At 43.1% G+C, this 19688-nt stretch overlaps 1 protein-coding gene across 2 annotated transcripts in view; it reads right to left on the bottom strand.

Moving 5' to 3' along the window:
• Positions 1 to 265: 265 nt before the first annotated feature.
• ABCB5 (ATP binding cassette subfamily B member 5) overlaps positions 266 to 19688 on the bottom strand; it is a 52459-nt gene continuing 33036 nt past the window's right edge. For both annotated transcript variants that reach the window (XM_053410169.1, XM_053410168.1), the window contains exons 16-29: positions 15588 to 15749; positions 13810 to 14067; positions 11022 to 11168; positions 9632 to 9736; positions 8369 to 8446; positions 7873 to 7956; positions 6768 to 6971; positions 5718 to 5818; positions 4163 to 4303; positions 3254 to 3410; positions 2814 to 3011; positions 2264 to 2470; positions 1044 to 1190; positions 266 to 937 (exon numbers count right to left, since the gene is read on the bottom strand). In XM_053410169.1, the coding sequence (XP_053266144.1) occupies positions 740 to 937; positions 1044 to 1190; positions 2264 to 2470; positions 2814 to 3011; positions 3254 to 3410; positions 4163 to 4303; positions 5718 to 5818; positions 6768 to 6971; positions 7873 to 7956; positions 8369 to 8446; positions 9632 to 9736; positions 11022 to 11168; positions 13810 to 14067; positions 15588 to 15749 (2187 nt within the window). In that variant the 3' untranslated portion in view covers positions 266 to 739. The remainder of the gene's footprint in view (positions 938 to 1043; positions 1191 to 2263; positions 2471 to 2813; positions 3012 to 3253; positions 3411 to 4162; positions 4304 to 5717; positions 5819 to 6767; positions 6972 to 7872; positions 7957 to 8368; positions 8447 to 9631; positions 9737 to 11021; positions 11169 to 13809; positions 14068 to 15587; positions 15750 to 19688) is intronic.

Below are 19688 nucleotides of genomic sequence, written 5' to 3'. Positions count from 1 at the left end.
GATAAAATGGGGTGCGGAAAAACTTGTGTGCTGGATATAGTGTTCAGAAAATAGCTTTAAAAATATATATTTCCCTGAAATTAATGAACGGGCTCACTTGGTTAATCAGCAAAGAAACGTTCTGCAGGCACTTTTAGCTGCTTCCACCACGTTAGAACTACTTCTCTGCTTCTGGTGTCTTGTGGAAGTTAAATCTTTTGCCTTGGGGCATAACATTGGGTCTGACAGCTTTCAAGCCGGTTCCAACCTTACCAGTAAATTCTATTAGTTCTTACTGGGGTTTCCCAGTTTTGTTTTGTTTTTTATTCCTATTACAAAAGTAAAATCAACACCATGATACAAAAACATTCTGTAACAAAGTAAAATATAAATAAATCTCTTTCGTTTCTCATGAAGATGCCCAGCAGGCCTGCATTCCACATTCACAGGCCGCTGAACATTACCTGGTGATGGCGATAAGGAACAAGGCACAGTTAGCCTTCATCTTGATTGGGACCCAAAGAACTATTTCAGGGGTGCTGAAGGTCATAAACATGCCAAAGGACGACTTGATTTCCCTCTTCTCGGAACAGGAGATTCTCCCCTCTTCCTTATATTACACAACCCCTTCATTTCCAAATGTGGTTTCGTCATATGGTACAGGGGACTGTTCTTTGACAGACTCAAGTACAACGCTGCCTTGGGCATAATTTGAGGGTTTTTGTTTTGTTTTTTTGGTATCCACACTTTGCAGCCTGGGCTAATGAGGTACTTGTGCATTGACAAGTGCATGATAGAATCCGCCCATGGCCAGCAGCTGGCTGTGAGTTCCCTGTTCCACTACTTTGCCATTCTGGATGACTGCTATGATGTCAGAATTCTGGATCGTGGACAACCGATGAGCAATGACGATGCAGGTCCGACCCTTTCTAGCTTCATCCAAGGCCTTCTGGACAATCTGCAGGCATGGGCAAAGAAAAGAAAAGAAATAATATTTAGAATGATAGCCTCGATTCATCCCTACCCTGATGCAGTGCAGGAAGCAAGGCTGCAAGTTGACTAACCTTTTCACTTTCTGTGTCAAGAGCTGATGTGGCTTCATCCAGAAGAAGTACTGCTGGTTTTCGGACAAGGGCACGGGCAATGGCTATTCTTTGTTTCTGTCCTCCTGAAAGCTGTGCTCCTTTGTCACCTACTCGAGTATTATATTTCTGTAGGTTGTTGTTGTTTTTTAAAAAGAAAAGATCACAGACATTGTGAGTGTTGTGAAGAGCAAGTCAGACCTTTCCGCATCCTATTGAAACTAATAGGCTGTGCATCTGGATCCTGTGCAGATGTTTCAACAGACGCAAGACCCACTGCTTGCAACAGGACTTACTCAAGGATAAGTGTGCATCATAATAATAATAATAATAATAATAATAATAATAATAATAATTTATTATTTGTACCCCGCCCATCTGGCTGGGTTTCCCCAGCCACTCTGGGCAGCTTCCACAGAGACCAAAAATACACTAAAATGTCACACATTAAAAACTTCTCTGAACAGGGCTGCCTTAAGATGTCTTCTGAATGTCAGGTAGTTGTTTATCACTTGGACATCTGATGGGAGGATGTTGCACAGGGCGGGCACCACTACCGAGAAGGCCCTCTGCCTGGTTCCCTGTAGCTTTGCTTCTCACAATGAGGGAACCGCCAGAAGGCCCTTGGTGCTGGACCTCAGTGTCCGGGCAGAACGATGGGGGTGGAGACGCTCCTTCAGGTATACTGGGCCGAGGCCGTTTAGGGCTTTAAAGGTCAACACCAACACTTTGAATTGTGCTTGGAAATGTACTGGGAGCCAATGTAGGTCTTTCAAGACCGGTGTTATGTGGTCTCGGTGGCCGCCCCCAGTCACCAGTCTAGCTGCCGCACGGGAATGCAGCCTTAAATATGCATTTAAAAATTAATCTCTGACCATACTTTATAAGTCAACATGATAAGGTTGGGGTGGGCTACCTGTAGCCCTTGGCCTAATTTCATATATGTGGCAGGGAGAGAGAATGGCCAGAGTGCGGGGAGATGTGACAGAGAGAGAAAAGGATACACCACCCAATTTTGGCTCCAGCTCTGCCCACCATTAGCACATGGCCCCCTCAGAAGGACCCTAGACAGGAATGATGCCTCTTCCCTCCTGCAAAGGATTTAGCTGTAGGTTTCTATGCAACTGGGATTTGTGCAAAATAGGATAGTTATTCCTCTGGAGAAAGAGTATGCTGGAAAACGTAAGGACATCTTCATTTACCTCTGGGAGATTTTCTATGAAGTTGTGGATATTAGCTGCTTTAGCCGCCTCTTCAACTTCTTCCTGACTGACAACTCGGCTGTTGTCGCCATACTGGATGTTCTCTGTAATACTGCAATCAAAGAGAATAGGCTCCTGTTGCACAAGACCAAGTCTGGATCTTAGCCACTGTATATGTAGAGATTTGGTGTCCACACCATCTGCAAGCTGTAGGTAGAAATGGAAGTACAGAAAGTTTGAAATGAGCTTCTGCAGAGTTGAAAGGCACAACAATAGGCAGCTGAACCTGCGTAAAATTTAATGGACGCACCAAGTTTATGGTCTATATTTTTTGTTGGGGAAAATATATAGACATGTAGCATATATAAACATGAATTTTTAGGAGAAAGTAAATACAAAAACCTGCATATCAGATAAAATATGTACAATTTAAAAGCAATTTTTGTGTGTTTAAAAGAAATGGCAAATGACAGGATCGAATGGACTTATTTTGAACACATACAAAACTGACACAGAATGGAAATAGCCAGATCTGTCCATCCCTACTCACCACTTGTCCTGATCCTGGGTCGTAGAATCTCTCCAGAAGCTGGATGGAGGTGCTTTTGCCACAACCACTGCTTCCCACCAATGCCAGAGTTTGTCCCTTGTTAACCTTTAAACTGAGTCCCTGCAAAACTTGAACTTCTGCTCTAGTTGGATATTCAAAATGGATGTCTCTGAATTCAATGTTGCCGTCAAATTTCACCTACATTGCGGGGGGTGGGAAATGAACACAGATATATGTTATGGGTTATGTATAAAGCCATATCTCAAATAAAGGAGTTTATTTCTGAAGCCGATTTTAAGCAAACAGAAACTGAGCTGATGCCAGAAAATAAAACAGCATTATATTTCTCTCTTTTTTTTATTCCAGTAGACTACACTGAGCCCTGTTAATAAAAGAACCACAACAATTCTATTCTGAAAGCACTATCTGTATCGTCTTACCAATTTTTCACCTTCTTCACTATAGCTATCAATCACTGGCTTCCGATCCAAAAGCTGAAAAATTCTTTGTGCAGAAACCTTTGATTTGCCAAAATCTGGTGCAAGAGAACTGGACTGAGCAACGTTCATAGCAGCAAAAATCACGGAAGAGAAGACTCTGTAAAACACAAAACATAGAAGCATAGAAAAGCAAATGTTTTGTATTGAAAAGCAGACGCCATACATCTCTGGATTCAACTGCAACTACTGTTTATCTTGCAGAACTGAGATTTATACAATGAGCACCTTTTAACAGGCCTGCGATATTACTATGTACAGTGCATCTCTAACACACTTATCCTGTCACTAAAATAGTGTATCTGTACATATTGTGTACATACTATATATACATAAGAGGAAGCCTAAAAGTGCACCCACTGTCTGCAATTCAATTCATGATAAATTATTTGTAGGACTATCCAAGCCTACTTAAGTTAAGAAAATATACTTGAGACTGCAGTAGACACAAACATAATTGCAATGTGAATCTATAAAAGTATAACTAAGCAAAAGACTATTATAACAATGCTCAAGTTAAATCAGAGGTGTTTTATTCAAAGAGTATACAATTTATGTACCTGATTGCACCAATGATTGATTTGCAGACTTGTAGTTATTCACACATAACACTCAACATTTGGGAAACTTTAATGTGGGACTCCCACCCTTTGTCCAACTGCAAGTGAGGGCAGGACGGAACTTTGTTGCTTGCCCCTCCTCTGTCACAGTCTCTTGCAGATCAGAAGGCGTCAGGAAACTTTTTGATAGTTATATATATTTATGTTTATAGATTTTCACATTAGTATTTAAAATCAGTTTATGTTTTGAGTTCATTGCCGAGCTCTTACAAAATACAGAAGACACACTCACATAAAAAGTTGCTCGAAGTCCATTAAACAATGGGCAATAAGCCATGCTCCAAATCTGAAGACAGCAGCATTTATAAAAAAGTTGAAACACTGGGCTATTCCATATGTCACTCCATGAAGGGGAGCCTTCTTCAGAGAGTCCCTGTTAAACGAGAAAGCCAATTAAAGAGTCACAATTCGTCATGAAATAAAAGGAACAGTAGAGCTTCTACTCCCAAAGCATTTTTAAAAAGGAAGTCAGAGTCATTGACTAAGATGCTAGTAAGCTTTTAAAACCAAAAAACCACACTGAATAAATGAATCCTCAAGAAATGGGGGTAGTGGAATCATACTACCCATTTTCTCAACACCCAGCCCATCTTGGGACATGACTCATCTATATATGTTGGGCATAACAAGCAAGTAGCACAAATCCAAATACCATAAGCCCAATAGCTTGTCATTGTTATCGGGCAAGATTGGTCAAGCAAGGGTCTTCACCACTTACATACTGTGCCCAATCTGTGTAGGTGATAACAATTTCTTATTATTCTGTATCAGTGTGATGTTAAATTTTGAATCCTCTTTTGCAAATCCTTTCTTTTGATGCGAGTTGAATATACTAAGTTGTATATACTGCCATCTGTCAACTTCATATTGCCGTATCTCTTCATATGATTTTAATCTGAGTTTCCCTTGTTCCTCTTCCAATAATTGTCTATATGTTAGCCAATTTGTCCTCAATTTTTTGATAGCATATGCCTCCAGCAGTGATATCCACCAAGGTGTCTGTGGTTCCAGATTCAATCTATATTTGTTCCAAACTTTTTATAATGCACCTCTTAATATATGATTTGTGAATTCTTTATTGACTTTTACTTTCTCATAATTAAGATACGCATGCCATCCAATCTGTGTAGGTGAGCTGAGTATGGCAGCAGAACAAGATGAACCCATGCTGCACACTGAGAGACATGGTATCAAAACCAAGACTTGTACTTCACTAATACTAAACCAGCTTGGATCAAGCTAACGCTCCTCAGTGTCTCTAGTGTCATCAGTAAGACCGTTCACAAAATTAGCTGTAAATGAGGTAGAAATTCCTCCCTTTCCATTACAATACTAAAAGAGGATCATGGGAGACACATCATCACATCGCTATGGGAACTCAGAACTGCTGGGAACACAAATAAGACTGTTTGAATGGTGGTTTCTGCATGCACCAAAGTTTTGGCATACCACTACTATTAGCTGAAAAGACTGTCTGGCAGTTGTATGCTAAAACTCAACATATTCAAAGTTCTGCGGGAGCCATTGGACTTTACAATTCACTCAATTGCACATTTTGGTACTAGCTGTTTAAAGCCATTGCAAGCCCCAGATATTTGGACCTTAAAGGGGTGCTATCTATCTATCTAAATTGTGTATGGGGAAATGGTACAAGGTGGATTCAATCACACTTCCAGAAATTTAACATAATTATGCACAAGAATATTTTTAGATTGTGAAATAATGTAATTAAGAAATAAAACTCAAGAACTCAAAGAAGAAGACGACAGACTTGTATACAAATTTACCTGTATGGACCTTCTACGCTTGAAATATATCTCTCAAAAAATCTGTCTTCTCTTGTTAATGAAACCACAGTTCTTATATTTTCTACAGCTTCTGTTGAAATCTGATTTGGGAAACAAGGAATGTACAAGGCTTTAGAAAATCCCGACTTCACTAAAGGTTAGGTGTTCTCCATTAGATGCTTAACCTCATAGCCATACACAATATTGAACTAGGTGCAACTAAGGGTCCAGGCATTGAAACAATGTCAGAAGTCAGGCACTTGCATCCGGAGGGTTTGGGGACAGTGTCCTTGAAACCTGAAGTAACATATTAGAAGTGGTTATCTGCAGGTTTACTCCTTCAGTCAAGTACTTGCCGGACCATCCAAAGTGCACCATGCTGAGCACCTTGTGGCGGAATCACTGTCCCCACTGTGAGTTTTGATATCCCAGCAGTCATATCAGGAAAGCGGCCACGATTCTGCCTGAGCCAGTCTGTCACCTGAGGGCACCCAAATACAGCTGGGGACTTCTTCCAGTTCCATGTACAGTCACACCTCGGAAGTTGAACGGAATCTGTTCCAGAAGTCAGTTCGACTTCCAAAACGTTCAGAAACTGAAGCACGGTTTCTGATTGGCTGCAGAAAGCTCCGGCAGCCAATCGGAAGCCTCATCAGACATCTGGCTTCCAAAAATAGTTTGCAAACTGGAACAGTCACTCACGGGTTTGCGGCATTCAGGAGCCAAAATGTCTGAGAACTAAGCTGTTTGAAAACCAAGGTATGACTGTAATTGAATGAACCCTGTATAGATTCCTAGGGCATTCACATCAACTGTTTTAATGGTTGGCTTTAGTGGAGTGTGTTTTAAATCAATGCTGATCCTTTTACAGTGCTGAAAACTTGATGATATAGAAATATTTTGAATAAGCCAATCGACAAACCAACCAAGGGCTTCTGGGATAGGCATCAGTGGACATGAATAAAAGTTAAGAGTCGTGTTGGAAATTTTCCCTTCTCTCACTGCCACAGATCTAATCAGAACCACATGTTTTAACTATATAGAACTCACTCTTCCAGCTTCCTCGAGGGCTTTTTGATCCTTTGACGCATGGCCGGTCACTGATTTCAGTCGTATAACATGGGCTATCATAACGAAAGGAATACAGGCCAGGATGAGCAATGTTAATTGCCAGCCATGCACAAAAGCAATAATAATAGCTGTCAAGAGTGTAAAGATCGTTGAGGTTAATAAGGCCAGCCGACTTCCAGTAGCCTAGAAATAACAAAAACAAAAGACAACACGTTGGAAGTTAACCTCATTAAAGAATTAATTGCAAACACACATGCAAGTTAATCATGTTCATTAGTGGGTCTAACTCTGCATATGGCTAGCCATTGTCTTCCTAAAATAGCAAGTGAGGCACAATTATACTTGGTAGTTTAACTAAGAAGGCACAATGCACATATTTAATCTCTCTTTAGCTTCAACCAATATAGCAGCCCTGCTCTTGCCAAGTCATGTTCCTAAAAGTTTTGAAAAGCCGTTCAGTAGTCCTCACAAAATTCCTCTTTGTTGGTTAGAATGATTCATCAGGATTTTTGCAAAGGCACCTTGTAAGAGTCTCTATACCAACATGATGTCAGCATGAGATGCTACAAATCTAGTAGGCTAGTTGGCACAATTACACCTGCAACCCAATGTCATAGTGCTGAAATAAATCATCCAGAGACATCTCTGTCAAACAACATTTAAGTGACTGCAGGAGATCCTCTCTAGACTGACCTCTCTCACTCTTAACCAACCAAATGCCCTGAGGTGTGCATTATATTCAACAAGCTACATTTACAGAAGTCAAGTTTATAGCAAGATAAATCATTGATAGCAGCCACAAATTAAAGACAATGAGTTGTGTACTGCTCAATTTCATTCAGAGCAGACTCTCTGAAATTTATGAACCCAAGTTAGTCATATCCATTAATTTGTGATGGTCTACTCTGAGTATGACCAGTACTTGATACAACCCACTGTCAGTGTGGTACATTAAATGCCATGCAATTTCAAAAGTAGATTTATTATGCTCTTTCCACAGAAGCTTCTTTTTGAAATCACTGCAATTTAAATTTCAATTCAATTTTTTTTTAAAAAAAGACCCCTAAATAAATGGAAAACATACTCCTTTGACTTGAGAAGCATCTGTCGCAAGCCGGGTTAGCAAAACTCCGATGCCATTGTTATGGTCATCAAACCATCCAATTTCCTGAAAACAAAACAAGATGGTTCAAATAATTTTTGCCTTTGCAAATGGATATTGTCATGACTCAAAGCAGCCCATGAAGCATTTGAAGTACGTGGTAATTTTTTTGTTAAAAAGAAACCCTTAAGAAGTTGGGAGGGATTGTAGTTCTGCGACAGAGCACAAGTTTTGCCTCAGGCTGAATCTTTGGCATCTCCAAGCAAGAGCTGTGGCCAATCAGTGGAGACAACACTGCGCTAGATGGTGTGACTCAGCATGTCAACTTCCTACGCTCCCGCAATCTTTTGTATAATGACTTGAGGCTTCCCCACTTGGCCTTCAGCATGGAGACTAGAGACTGCCCCTGAAAACAATGGACCACATCCCAGACCCACCCACAAAATTGCCCCCCTTTTACTGTATCTGTTGGTATTACCTGTTGAAGCAATGCTTTGAATGAAAGCGATCTCAACCTCATAGTCAGAGCTTCCCCAGACCTCCCAAACATGAATCCCTGAAAAATGTAAGCATAAAGCATTTAGATTTTATTTACCTGTACAATGCCCTAACATTTTTAAGACTGACGAGCTATAGACTAAAGCGCTGTAATAGTTGAAGCTATTTACTAATACAGAAGCTCAATAGAAATCCTACAGTATATTTTGGTATTTTTCCATTTGTTAAGCTAAGTTGAGGAAAGGTTGCTGAGGGCCAACATTTTTTCTGTTAGTTGAACAAGAACCAGGCTGTCCTTATTACAACACACACTGTATTTCCATTCCAGTGCTTCTAGAATAGAAATAAGGCCAATTTGCAAAACTAGTCACCCTTTTGCCTTTTCAAGCTTGCTCCTCTAATTAAGACACCGATAAAGTGTCCTATAAACATAACACCCACAAACTGTGAGTATTGATCATGAAGGTTACTAGTCCACCTTTCTAGTCCCAAGTTCCAGGGGGCAGAGGGGGACTAGATGTTGGTCTGAGAAATGCAATAACAAGAAGAGGACATGATCAGGAGCGGCAAAACATGTGCAAAAATAAGCAGTCAGATAGTAGAAACTAGCTTCCTGAAACTGCAACAATCATCTTCTTTCTTGGTGCTACTGGCTACCAGGCACATAGGTTGCTGCACTATCGGTCCTAAATATTCTTTTACCCAACACCTCATCCCATTTTCTTTACATTTGGTGTACTTATCATACTGAATGCACTGCAGTGGTTGTATTTCTAAGCGACAGCAGCTCCTCCCTCCATTTATGAAGCTACAACCCAGTCCAGCTATTGCCTTTGCAATATCAGTTTTAGGTCGCTGGGGCACAGAAGTTCATAGAAATAGGTGGTAGGATCCTACTCTCATCAGCTTGCACCCCAACCCCAGTTCTGGACTGCCATGGATCCCATTACAATCAGAGTTTACACTAATCATGCATCATTATTTGATTGAAATGTGCCCAGAAGCTTGAAGGCTTCTATATCTTAAATAAGTGAAAACCATGGTGCCTCAACAACATTTATTTATTTTTTGCTGGGGAGTGGGGACAGGGATTCCTTGTTTTGCTTGAATTTTCTGAGTGAACTGGTACGTTATCATGGTTTCACAAATTTCAGCAATCCGCTGCTCCATTCTGATATTATTATTATTATTATTATTATTATTATTATTATTATTATTATGTAGGCCTTAGGATAGTCCTTACCTGGACAACATATGTTATTAAGCTGATCACTCCCAACATAAGGAACATAAGAGAAAACAACACCGTTTTTTGGCTTTTCTTGACTTCGTCTTCTTCTTGGAAAGCCTGGGTTACAAAGCACAGAGTTAGTCACCAGTACTAGAAAATCATTTATTTATTTTCTACACTGCCCGTCACCCGAGGATCACAGGGTGATTTACAATATAATAAAAAAACAATAATACATAACATGGTAACAAACAAAAACAATACCCCCAGCCCGCCAGTTTAGAAGACCATAGTTTGTTTAGTTAGCCAAAGGCCTGGGAGAAGAGAGCCATCACTGAAGAGGCCCTGTCCTCCACTTCAAAAGGCAGAGACCCCGAGAGAAGAGACTCTCCAAGTGTTAGAAGACTGGAAAGATTAATATGGATGGAGTTGCCCTTTAAAGCTGCCTAGGGCTTTAAAATGTTATATGCATTTTGAATTCTGATTGGAAACAAACTGGAAGCCAGGCAAGATCTTTTATAACTGGCCAAATATGTCCAAATCAGAAAGCCAAATTATGTACTGCATTTTTCCGTGTATAACACGCCCCCTGTTTGTGGGGACTCCCAATTAAGAAAATGGGGGGAGATTGTCAAGAGTTGTTAAGGACCAACACTGAAAATAGCAAGCAAAGCAAAAGCCGCCATTCGCCCACCCAATTGACGCAGGGGCAGCCAATCGACAACAGCCCTTGCCGCGGCCACCAATCAACCGCCCAATAGCCGCTGACAATCTCCTGCTCATGGCTGCAACCAATCGCCCGTCCCCCCTCTGCACTATCTGTGTATAACACGACCCCCAATTTTTAACATAATTTTTAAAGATAAAAACCTCGTCTTATACACAGAAAAATATGGTAATTTCTAGTTGGCCCGTAAAAAGGCATACAGTGGGGAAGACTGAAAGCTACTCTCCTGACCTGATACCAGAGTCACTGTAGCTTATGTGAATCCAACTGGGCTGCACTGGCAGAGCCTATCCAGTACTCTTGCAGCCCCAACCTCTCTACTGCTCCCAGATGAGTAAGCTGTAGCAAGGCCAGTGGCAGGAGGGCAGCTCCATAGCCCCAGAGGCTGCCCCCACAGTTGCCCAATATTTAATGCATATTGGCATTAAACCTTTCTGGCTTTTAAATTATCTAGAATGTGTTTTTTAAAAGTATGCACTGGTTGAGAGCAAAAGGTGCTGGCAAGTATCCTTATTATAAAGGCACTTGGACCAGATGTCATTATGGAAAACCAACCAATTACACACTGAATTTCTTTGTTTTCAGTGAACTGAGAAGAGGGTAACATCCTAAAGAGAATAGAAAGTGGAAGCAAAAGGTTTTTACAGAGGCTGAAGTATAAGCTTCTAAACTTACCCCAATTATTTTACCGAACAGAACAGCAAATGCAGGCGTGACGCCACCTCCAATGGCAGCAGCAATGATTCCAAACACTATAGAGCAGAATTCGGGCTTATTCAGGGCTAGAATTCTAGAATAAGGCACCTCAGGGAGCTTCTCTTCCTGTAAGAGACAAAATTCCAGTTGTCACCAGCGGGTGAGAACACTGAAGGAGGTAATGTAATTGCCTGGGCAATGAACCATGTTAGCAGAAGATTGCTGGGAAATTGGTATGAACTCAGAATGTACTAAATACGGAAACTTACTGCGCTATGCACACCCATTGATTGTCAGCAAAGTTTTAATTGCTCAAAAATGTGGAGAAAACAAAGGGGAAAAATGGAAGAAAAGGCTGACTCATGTCAAAATCTATCCAAAAGGGCACTGAAAAGTCAAACTACATCAGTCATAATGAATGGCAACTTTAACGCATGAACCTTTCTGATGAATGGATTTTTAAAAGAGTTTTAATTTAATTTTGATTTCTCATCATTTTTATGTTTTGATGTAAGCCGCTTAATTCTTCAGAAAAAAGGGATATCAATGTTTAAAAATTAAAAAGTAAAAATAGAGAACATGAGTCTAGCACAGCTACAGCCATCCCTGAAGTTGGTGGTTAGGAAGCAATATCACGAGTGTATCAAACCTCTTCCAAATTGCTTTGTCTATCAGTCAAGCCCAATTACCAAAACCACCAGAGAGATGTACGAAACTGCAATTTCAACCAATATGCCTTTTTCTACAGATATGGACATAGCTGTAATTTTATGTCAGGTTATATGAAGACAGACTCAAGCACACAAGTTTGTAGAAAATATTGCATGAAGTCATGAGGCAATTTTTTTCAGACAAGCTATTTTTCACAAGATTGGTAGATACTGACAGAAGCATGACTATATTTCGGCACATTATTATTACTATTACAATAGATATATTAATTGCCTTTAAACCATCGTCTCAGGGAGATTTACTCAAAAGATTACTTAAAACAGTTAAAAACACAAATACATTTAAAACAAGAGTAGAACCTTAACAATTGGGCACTCATGGTAAAGACCCATGTATCCAGCTGGGAAAATCTATTCTCAGCTTTGCAAAATGGAAGCTTCCAGGAATGCTACACTGGGGCTGTGTTTTTAAAGTCCTCACTGGCTCCCAGTTCCATTTCCCCACTCTTAACTCCATCCCTTCTTCCACTTTGCCTACTGTGAAACAATATTTTGTTCATCTGTCAATACTAGGCATAGGCAAACTTGGCCCTCCAGATGTTTTTGGGACTACAACTCCCATCACCCCTGACCACTGTTCCTGTTAGCTAGGGATGATGGGAGTTGTAGTCCCAACACATCTGGAGGGCCAAGTTTGCCTATGCCTGGTCAATACTCTATCTTTTGTTTGTTCTGCACAACTTTTTCTAAACCACTGGACTGTCTCCCGTTTCTGCAACCCCCCCCCCCATTTTTTCTTCCTGTGCATGAAGACAAATGCGACAGGGGAAGAAAACAAGAGAGCACTCCCAGGGCATTCGTCACCTGACAAGCAAGTCTGTTTCCACAATGGAAAATGTAAAGTCAGTCTGCCCACCAGTGGATCTAAACAGTGGTTCACCTTATCTGCTTTACCTCCCTCTTGTGCTTTGGTTGGGATGGGTGGGTCTGCCTTTATTTTTGAAAGCGCTAAATATTTTTTTCTGCATTTATCACTGCCTATTTAATAATAATGGAAACTTTCCACTGTTATAAGAGTCCTTCAGGAAGTGGGTGGAGAAATTCCTGCTGGCACTGCGTGAACCCACCTCTGGCCTATGCTTCAAGTTTGCAGAATTGCTTTGTTCAGAGTCCAGCCATGGAAAGCAAAGATACATTTGGACTGAATGTAGGGAAGGCATTTCCAGGTTGACTACTCATGTGCCAGAAAACCCTACATGTTAGACAGTCCCCACCATACCAATGCTGGTTATGCATCAGCCAGGGAGCAGGCCCACCATCATTTAGGCGAACAACATCCCCTGCATGGTCCTCCTTGTTCCTTCACACATTCAAACTGACCCCTGTAGAGAGTTAATGAAAGATTATCTCTGAGTGATAGTGTCAGGGACTGGGCAGAGGAGCAATGGTGGAGACCGACTCCCCAGTCTGACCCTTCCAGAGGGAGGGAGGTCAGAGCTCAGAGGAAGATGCGGGGGAAAGTTGGGAAATAATGGGAGAGAAGGAGCAGGCAGAGCTGGAGCAGAAGCTGGCTGACATGTTATCACTAGAAAGCATTCCAGACCCACCATCTCCCAGAACCCGGCAAGCCTTAAAAGTAGGAGAGCAAAGAGCTCAAAGACAGATGGCAACCGTAGAGGGGATGATGCTGATGACGAATGAGGAAGTGGGAGAGAAGGGTGTGTGTGGAGATTTACTCGGGACAACGCCATTATCCGAGAGGCTGTGTTCCAAAGCCTCTCTCTGTAAATACTGAATAAAAAGCGGATGGTAAGAAACTTTTCCCTGTCTTTGTACGTTCCTGGCAACCGGCTGTGGGTGTTGCTTGCAGCCGCCTGACAGACAGAGACTTTGTACTTAAACCTCAGCCAACATACATGCACCAATAAAAAGCATATGGATTATGGAGTTCATGAAAGCTGAAACTGAACAGTGCTCAGGTCTAGCATGATGTATAAGAAACACAATGCATCTACCAGCTTAACAAAATGGAATGTTCTGTTCTAATTTTTATGCTATTCTCACAAGGCATGTTAAGAATTAATCTTAGCACCAACCACTTTCTTCTTCTTCCCTTTCTTCTTCTTCCTCCTCTTCCTCTTCTTCCTGTCAGAGTATCTTTTCGTAGAAGCCCTACTCAGGCTGCATTTACGGAAGCTTCCTCCCTTAGCTATTTCTGTGTCACCAACAGGATTTTCCAAGACACTGGCCTCCACGTCATTTAGATAATCATCCTCAGAGTCGTCGTCATCTTCCTCAGTCTCAAAATCTGTTTCTTCTACTGTTTCATCGCTTTGATCATCTCCACCATAGCACTAAGGTAAAAAGGAATTAGTCAAGAATATTCATTACCCATGGAAAATATCAAGAGAAACGTATTTAATTACTATGTACAATGATTAAATCTCTGTACACAGAAAAGCATGTGGTGCATTCTGAAGTGGCGCAATTCCAGATTTTTTGGGTGGTGGTGGTGTCATTTTTGGGTTCCATTCCAAAACTAGTTGCCCAAGAGATATTCAATAGAAGGATTCTAGCATAGTCTTTCTTTTGATACATGAAGGTTTTCCCCCTTTTTAAATGTGAAATGAGTTTTTGACTAGAGTATTTAAACAGGCCCTCACACTTTTGCTCTGAAACCTATGGAACCTGTACTACGTGCTTTTCCTGAACATGTAGAGCACCTCTAACTGAAAAGTACTTGCCTATTTCTATCAATGGAAGTGGAATTAAAATAAATAAAAGTACCCAGTACAGTAGTTCTCAGAAACAGACAGAGACAGAAGAAAGCACCAGTTCAGTCTGTAACTTTGCTTGGGTGTCATCTGGGCAGATGGGTAGAAATAACCCTATTAAGGCTGAGGGCTATACTTACGCATGGTCAACTTTCTGGGGCCCTATGTCAAAGTTGGCATGGCCAAATGATTGGGTTGGTTTTTGTAGCAACAATTTTTGTGGGGTATTCTGAGAATCACAGAATCACAGCAGGGGACTCACGGGAATCATCAGTAAAGAAGGGGGGATAGGATTATTATTATTATTATGAAAAATGGACATTTGGGGTGCCACAAGAAACATTTTAGTATTGTGGCATTACAGTGGCTTTCAGCATTTGAGGCATAGGTTTTCAGGACCCACCTTATTTTTTATGGTTGTAAGTGTGAAGGGCAGGAAATAACTAACTAACTAAAACTAACTAACTAACTAACTCCCATTTTAAAAAAAGACAATGGGGAGGGTCTGGGCCCTCTCTTCAAAAAACCTCTTGCATGACCTGATACGACCCATAGGTATATATCAGGTATATATATATATATAGGTATATATATAGGTATATATCAGGTATATATTGACCTATGTATATATCAGCCATCCCTGATATATATGAATTCTTTGTTATGTTACACTAGAGAAGCAAACAACATTTGGCAAAGACAAACATGTGTTGTTTCTCTTGAGTATCCCCATTTGTGTGCAAATTAGCTTTTAACCACCACTGCTGTGCCCACCAAGCGTGAATGCTTAGCTGTTTCAAGCACCTTCACTCAACACAGGGAATATAATTGGGTGAAAAGGCAAACCCAAATGGTAGGTGCAATAGCATGATACAAACCTTACAAAAGTGGTCCATTGCAATTGTTTCGCTTCTTTGGCAACCTGCCAACTTTCCCAACACTCTTAACTCTGTGCAAAGGATCTCTAGTCTCTCACCTGCCTGCCACAAAGAACTGCGTACTTCCATGCTTCACCTGGTCCAACCTCTTTCTCTGAGTTCCCATTATGCTGACCCATGGGTTTAGCATGATGTGTAAACTGGGCCATGATGGCTCATTACCTGCTGCATTACAAGTGCATAGTAGACTCCCTTATGTGCCATGAGCTCGTCATGGGTCCCCTGTTCAACAACGACACCTTTCTCAAAGCCAGCAATAATGTCAGCTGTCCTGATGGTGGAGAGTCTGTGAGCAATCACGATGGTGGTTCGCCCAGTTCTGGCCTTGAGGGGGGGGGGGAAAGGGTGGAAGAAGGTAAACCTTTTTGTATACACAAACACAAGAAACATACCGTATTTTTTGCTCTATAAGACTCACTTTTTCCCTCCTAAAAAGTAAGGGGAAATGTGTGTGCATCTTATGGAGCGAATGCAGGCTGCGCAGCTATCCCAGAAGCCAGAACAGCAAGAGGGATTGCTGCTTTCACTGTGCAGCAATCCCTCTTGCTGTTCTGGCTTCTGAGATCCAGAATATTTTTTTTATTGTTTTCCTCCTCCAAAAACTAGGTGCATCTTGTGGTCTGGTGTGTCTTATAGAGCAAAAAATACGGTATACACAAGAAACTTTGTTCATCTGACATCTGCACACAGAATGTCTAAAAGGAGGAGTCCCAGAGATTTATTTACTACCAATAAGATAAATCCAACAATTCTATTAATCACCTCTTATATTTAACTAGATTGTTATAGTTATAATTCATCTCTCCCATTTGATTTCCATTCAATGTGTTTTCAGCACATGATTAGACATATCATTATTGCTGTTTCCTCAACCGATTTAGCATTTCCTTTACAGATTTCACATTATCAGCTAAGTGTTGGCTAAATTAACATGGTTAACACTACAGTACACCAAGTCTCACTGCTTTGGCATCTTGCATTTTTGTTTGTTTTTATTTAAATATTTTAAAATCACCCATAAGGGGGTGGGGAATCCAAGGTGGTATACAACCTAAAAACACAGTATAATAAAAACACTAAACATATAAGTAAAAGCTGGTTGGCAAAAGAACCTCAGGTTTGGAAGCTCTGTCTAAATAATATTTTTCAAGGGTTGTGGCATATTCTTAATGCCAAACTCTAATTGGCCTAGGATATGTGTAATGGTTCTAGGGGTTGCTCGTGCGTAAGTTGTCGCCACTCCTGGCTGGGTTACCTGGGTGAACCCTTTCTGTCCGGACAGCCACCCATCCGTGGCTGTCTCAATTGCTGGCAGAATCCGTCAGTGGGCGTTTCTTGAACTTCTTCCAGCAAAGAAGTTCTTTGACGCCTAGTCTCCTCCTACTCTCCCTGCGCGGAAGTCTTCTGCGCAGGGAGGGTGTGGGCAGCGGAGGACCCGTGCTCTCCCCGCTGGTCTCCGGCGAGGAGTCCTGGAGCCCCCTCGCCGATTCCCCCATCTGCCCCCCTTCTCCACTGGTGCTACCTCCCCCCCAGGACCCCCTCCATCCCCGGCCCGATTTTCCGATTCAACCTCGTCCCTTTCCTCGGCCGACGATGCAGGGAATCCCCTGAAGGAGCTGTCACCATCCTCTGAGGATTCAAACCCCGCTCCCCACCCGCTCCGATCTCTTCCCGCAGGGTGGGCCTCCCAGTCTGATTCTTCTCCCTCTGACACCTCCCCTCCCTCCTCTTCGGAGGCAGGAAAACCCACAAAGTCCTCTTCGTCGTCTGTGGTTCCAAATTCTTCCTCCCAGAATCTCGCTAGTGGTTTTGGTTTATCTAGGAACAGGCTGTGGAATTCTTCCACCAGATACCCGTTATTGATTGACTCAGCGGGGACCCACGTGTTTTCTGACCTGGGTTCTCGTTTCCCAACCAACGCTCCCCCACACACCCATCGGTCCTCGGGAAACACGTGTCGGACCCCCGGCGGTCCCTCTCCTTCCATGTACTCCGGCTTCCTGGAGAGAGCATCTGCTCTTACGTTTTCCTCTCCTGGCATGTATCGTATCTCGAAGGAAAACTTGGAGAACTCCTGAGCCCATCGAATCTGTCTCTGGTTGAGTACTCGTGCGGTCCTCCAGTATTCTAAGTTCTTGTGGTCAGTACAGACCTGGATCTTGTGCCGCGCCCCTATCAACAGATGTCTCCATTGCCGAAAAGCTGCATAGATCGCAAGCAGTTTGTGGTCATACACGGTATAGTTTTGCTCCGACTTGTTCAGCTTCCTTGAGAAAAAGGCACACAGCCTCCAGCTCTGCTTGGCCCCTGGCTGCAAAAGGACCGCCCCGATGGCTCGGTCGGACGCGTCCGTCTCCAGTTTCATGGGCTTCTCCAGATCAACGTGCAGGAGCTGCTCCTTCGAAGCAAACGCCTTCTTCAGTCTTTCAAAGGAATGCTGGGCACTTTCTGTCCACGCGAACTTCTTTTTGCTACTGAGACAATCTGTGATGGGCGCGGTTAAGTGAGCGAAGTTCTTTATGAACTTCCTGTAGAAGTTGCTGAACCCTAAGAACCTCTGCACATCCTTCCGGGTTTTGGGGGCCTTCCATTCCAGCACTGCCTTCACTTTGCTTGGGTCCATAGCTAGGCCCTTGTCTGACAACTTGTACCCCAGAAACTCGACTTCTCTGGCGTGAAATTGGCATTTTTCCAGCTTGACCCACAACTGGTGCTTCTGCAGTCTCTGTAGTACTTCCCTGACGTCTCTGATGTGTTGCTTCTCATTGTCCGAATAGATTAAGACGTCATCTAAAAAGGCTACACAATTCTTGTACAGCAGGGGCCCCAACACGTGGTGCATGAAAGCTTGAAAGCAGGCGGAGCCCAATTGTAATCCAAATGGCATAACAAAGTACTCAAAAGCCCCTAGGGGGGTGAACATGGTAGTTTTCCATTCGTCCCCCTCCCTTATCCTAATCAAATTGTACGCTCCCCTGAGGTCCAGCTTGGTAAAAATTTTCCCCTGCCTTACCCGTGTTAAAATGTCGTCAATCCTGAGCATTGGGAAGGTCACGGGTTCTGACACCAGATTTAACGCCCGGTAATCTACGACTAACCTGGGCTGATTAGTCTCCTTTTTGTCCACAAAGAACACCGGACTGCCCCCCACCGCCTTTGATTCCCTTATGAACCCCCTCTTCAGGTTCTTGTCAATAAATTGCTGCAACTCCTGCATCTCCCGGTTGGACATGGCATACAGCTTACCCACCGGCAGCTGAGCCCCTGGGAGTAAGTTGATTTGGCAGTCAAAGGGCCTATGGGGGGGTAGTCTAGCCGCCTCCTTCTCGCTGAAGACTTCCTTCAGGTCAGCATATTGTGGTGGCACCTCCCCTTTTAGTTCCACGGCCAGCCCAGCCACCCTGGCCACTGTCATTCTTGGGTTCTCCCCCCCCAGACAGTGTTCCAAGCAGTAAGCTGACCCAAAGGTGACTGACCGCTGATGCCATGCCACTACTGGATCATGCAGTGCAACCCGGCTCATTCCCAGTATTACTGGAGGTCCTGCCAGTGTGGCCACGTGAAAAGCGATGGTCTTCGTGTGCCTGGAAACCCTCATTCGCATTGGCGGGGTCTGGTGCGTCACTTCCCCCCCCAGAAGCTCCCTGCCATCGATGGTGGTCACTTGCAAGGGAAAATCCAGGGGCAGCAGGTGGAGTTGGTGCTCCAGAGCGAAGTCCCTGCTGAAGAAATTGCAGGAGCTGCCCGAATCCAGCAGCCCCTCAACTTTGACTGGGTGCCCATTCGGGAGTTCTAGCACCACTTCTATGGCTATAGCTGCCTTGGGAGGGTCAGGCTGGGGCACTTCTATTGGTTGCTGGCCTGGCTGCTGCCCCTGCTGGTTGGCAGCCAGGCGTTGTCGTTTCCCTGTGCCTGCCCTTCCTTTCCCTCCTCCTCACAGCCAGCAGCCCCCACCATCCCTTGCCAGGCCTTTCTTTGAGGGCAGACCCTGGCAAAATGTCCTGGCCGCTGGCAGAGGAAACACTTCTTGGTGGTTTTCCAATCCTTCCCCTCCCTCTTGCGACCTTCACTGGAGTTTGAAACCGCACGCGCGCCATCAATTTCCATTGGCTCAGCCGCCTGGGAAAGCTGTCTCGGTATTTCAGGAATGCGGTAGTCATGGCAACGTTCCCCTCTCACTTCGCGTTTCTCCTGAGCCCGCGCTTCTTGCCGTACTCCAATCGCAAGCACAGCCTTGGTCAGCTCATCCATCGACTGTGGGCG

Source organism: Podarcis raffonei, chromosome 12 (genome assembly GCF_027172205.1).
Source record: "Podarcis raffonei isolate rPodRaf1 chromosome 12, rPodRaf1.pri, whole genome shotgun sequence".
NCBI classification, from domain to species: domain Eukaryota; kingdom Metazoa; phylum Chordata; class Lepidosauria; order Squamata; family Lacertidae; genus Podarcis; species Podarcis raffonei.
The sequence above is the reverse complement of the archived record's forward strand: the minus strand, read 5'-3'. Positions and strand labels throughout refer to the sequence as shown.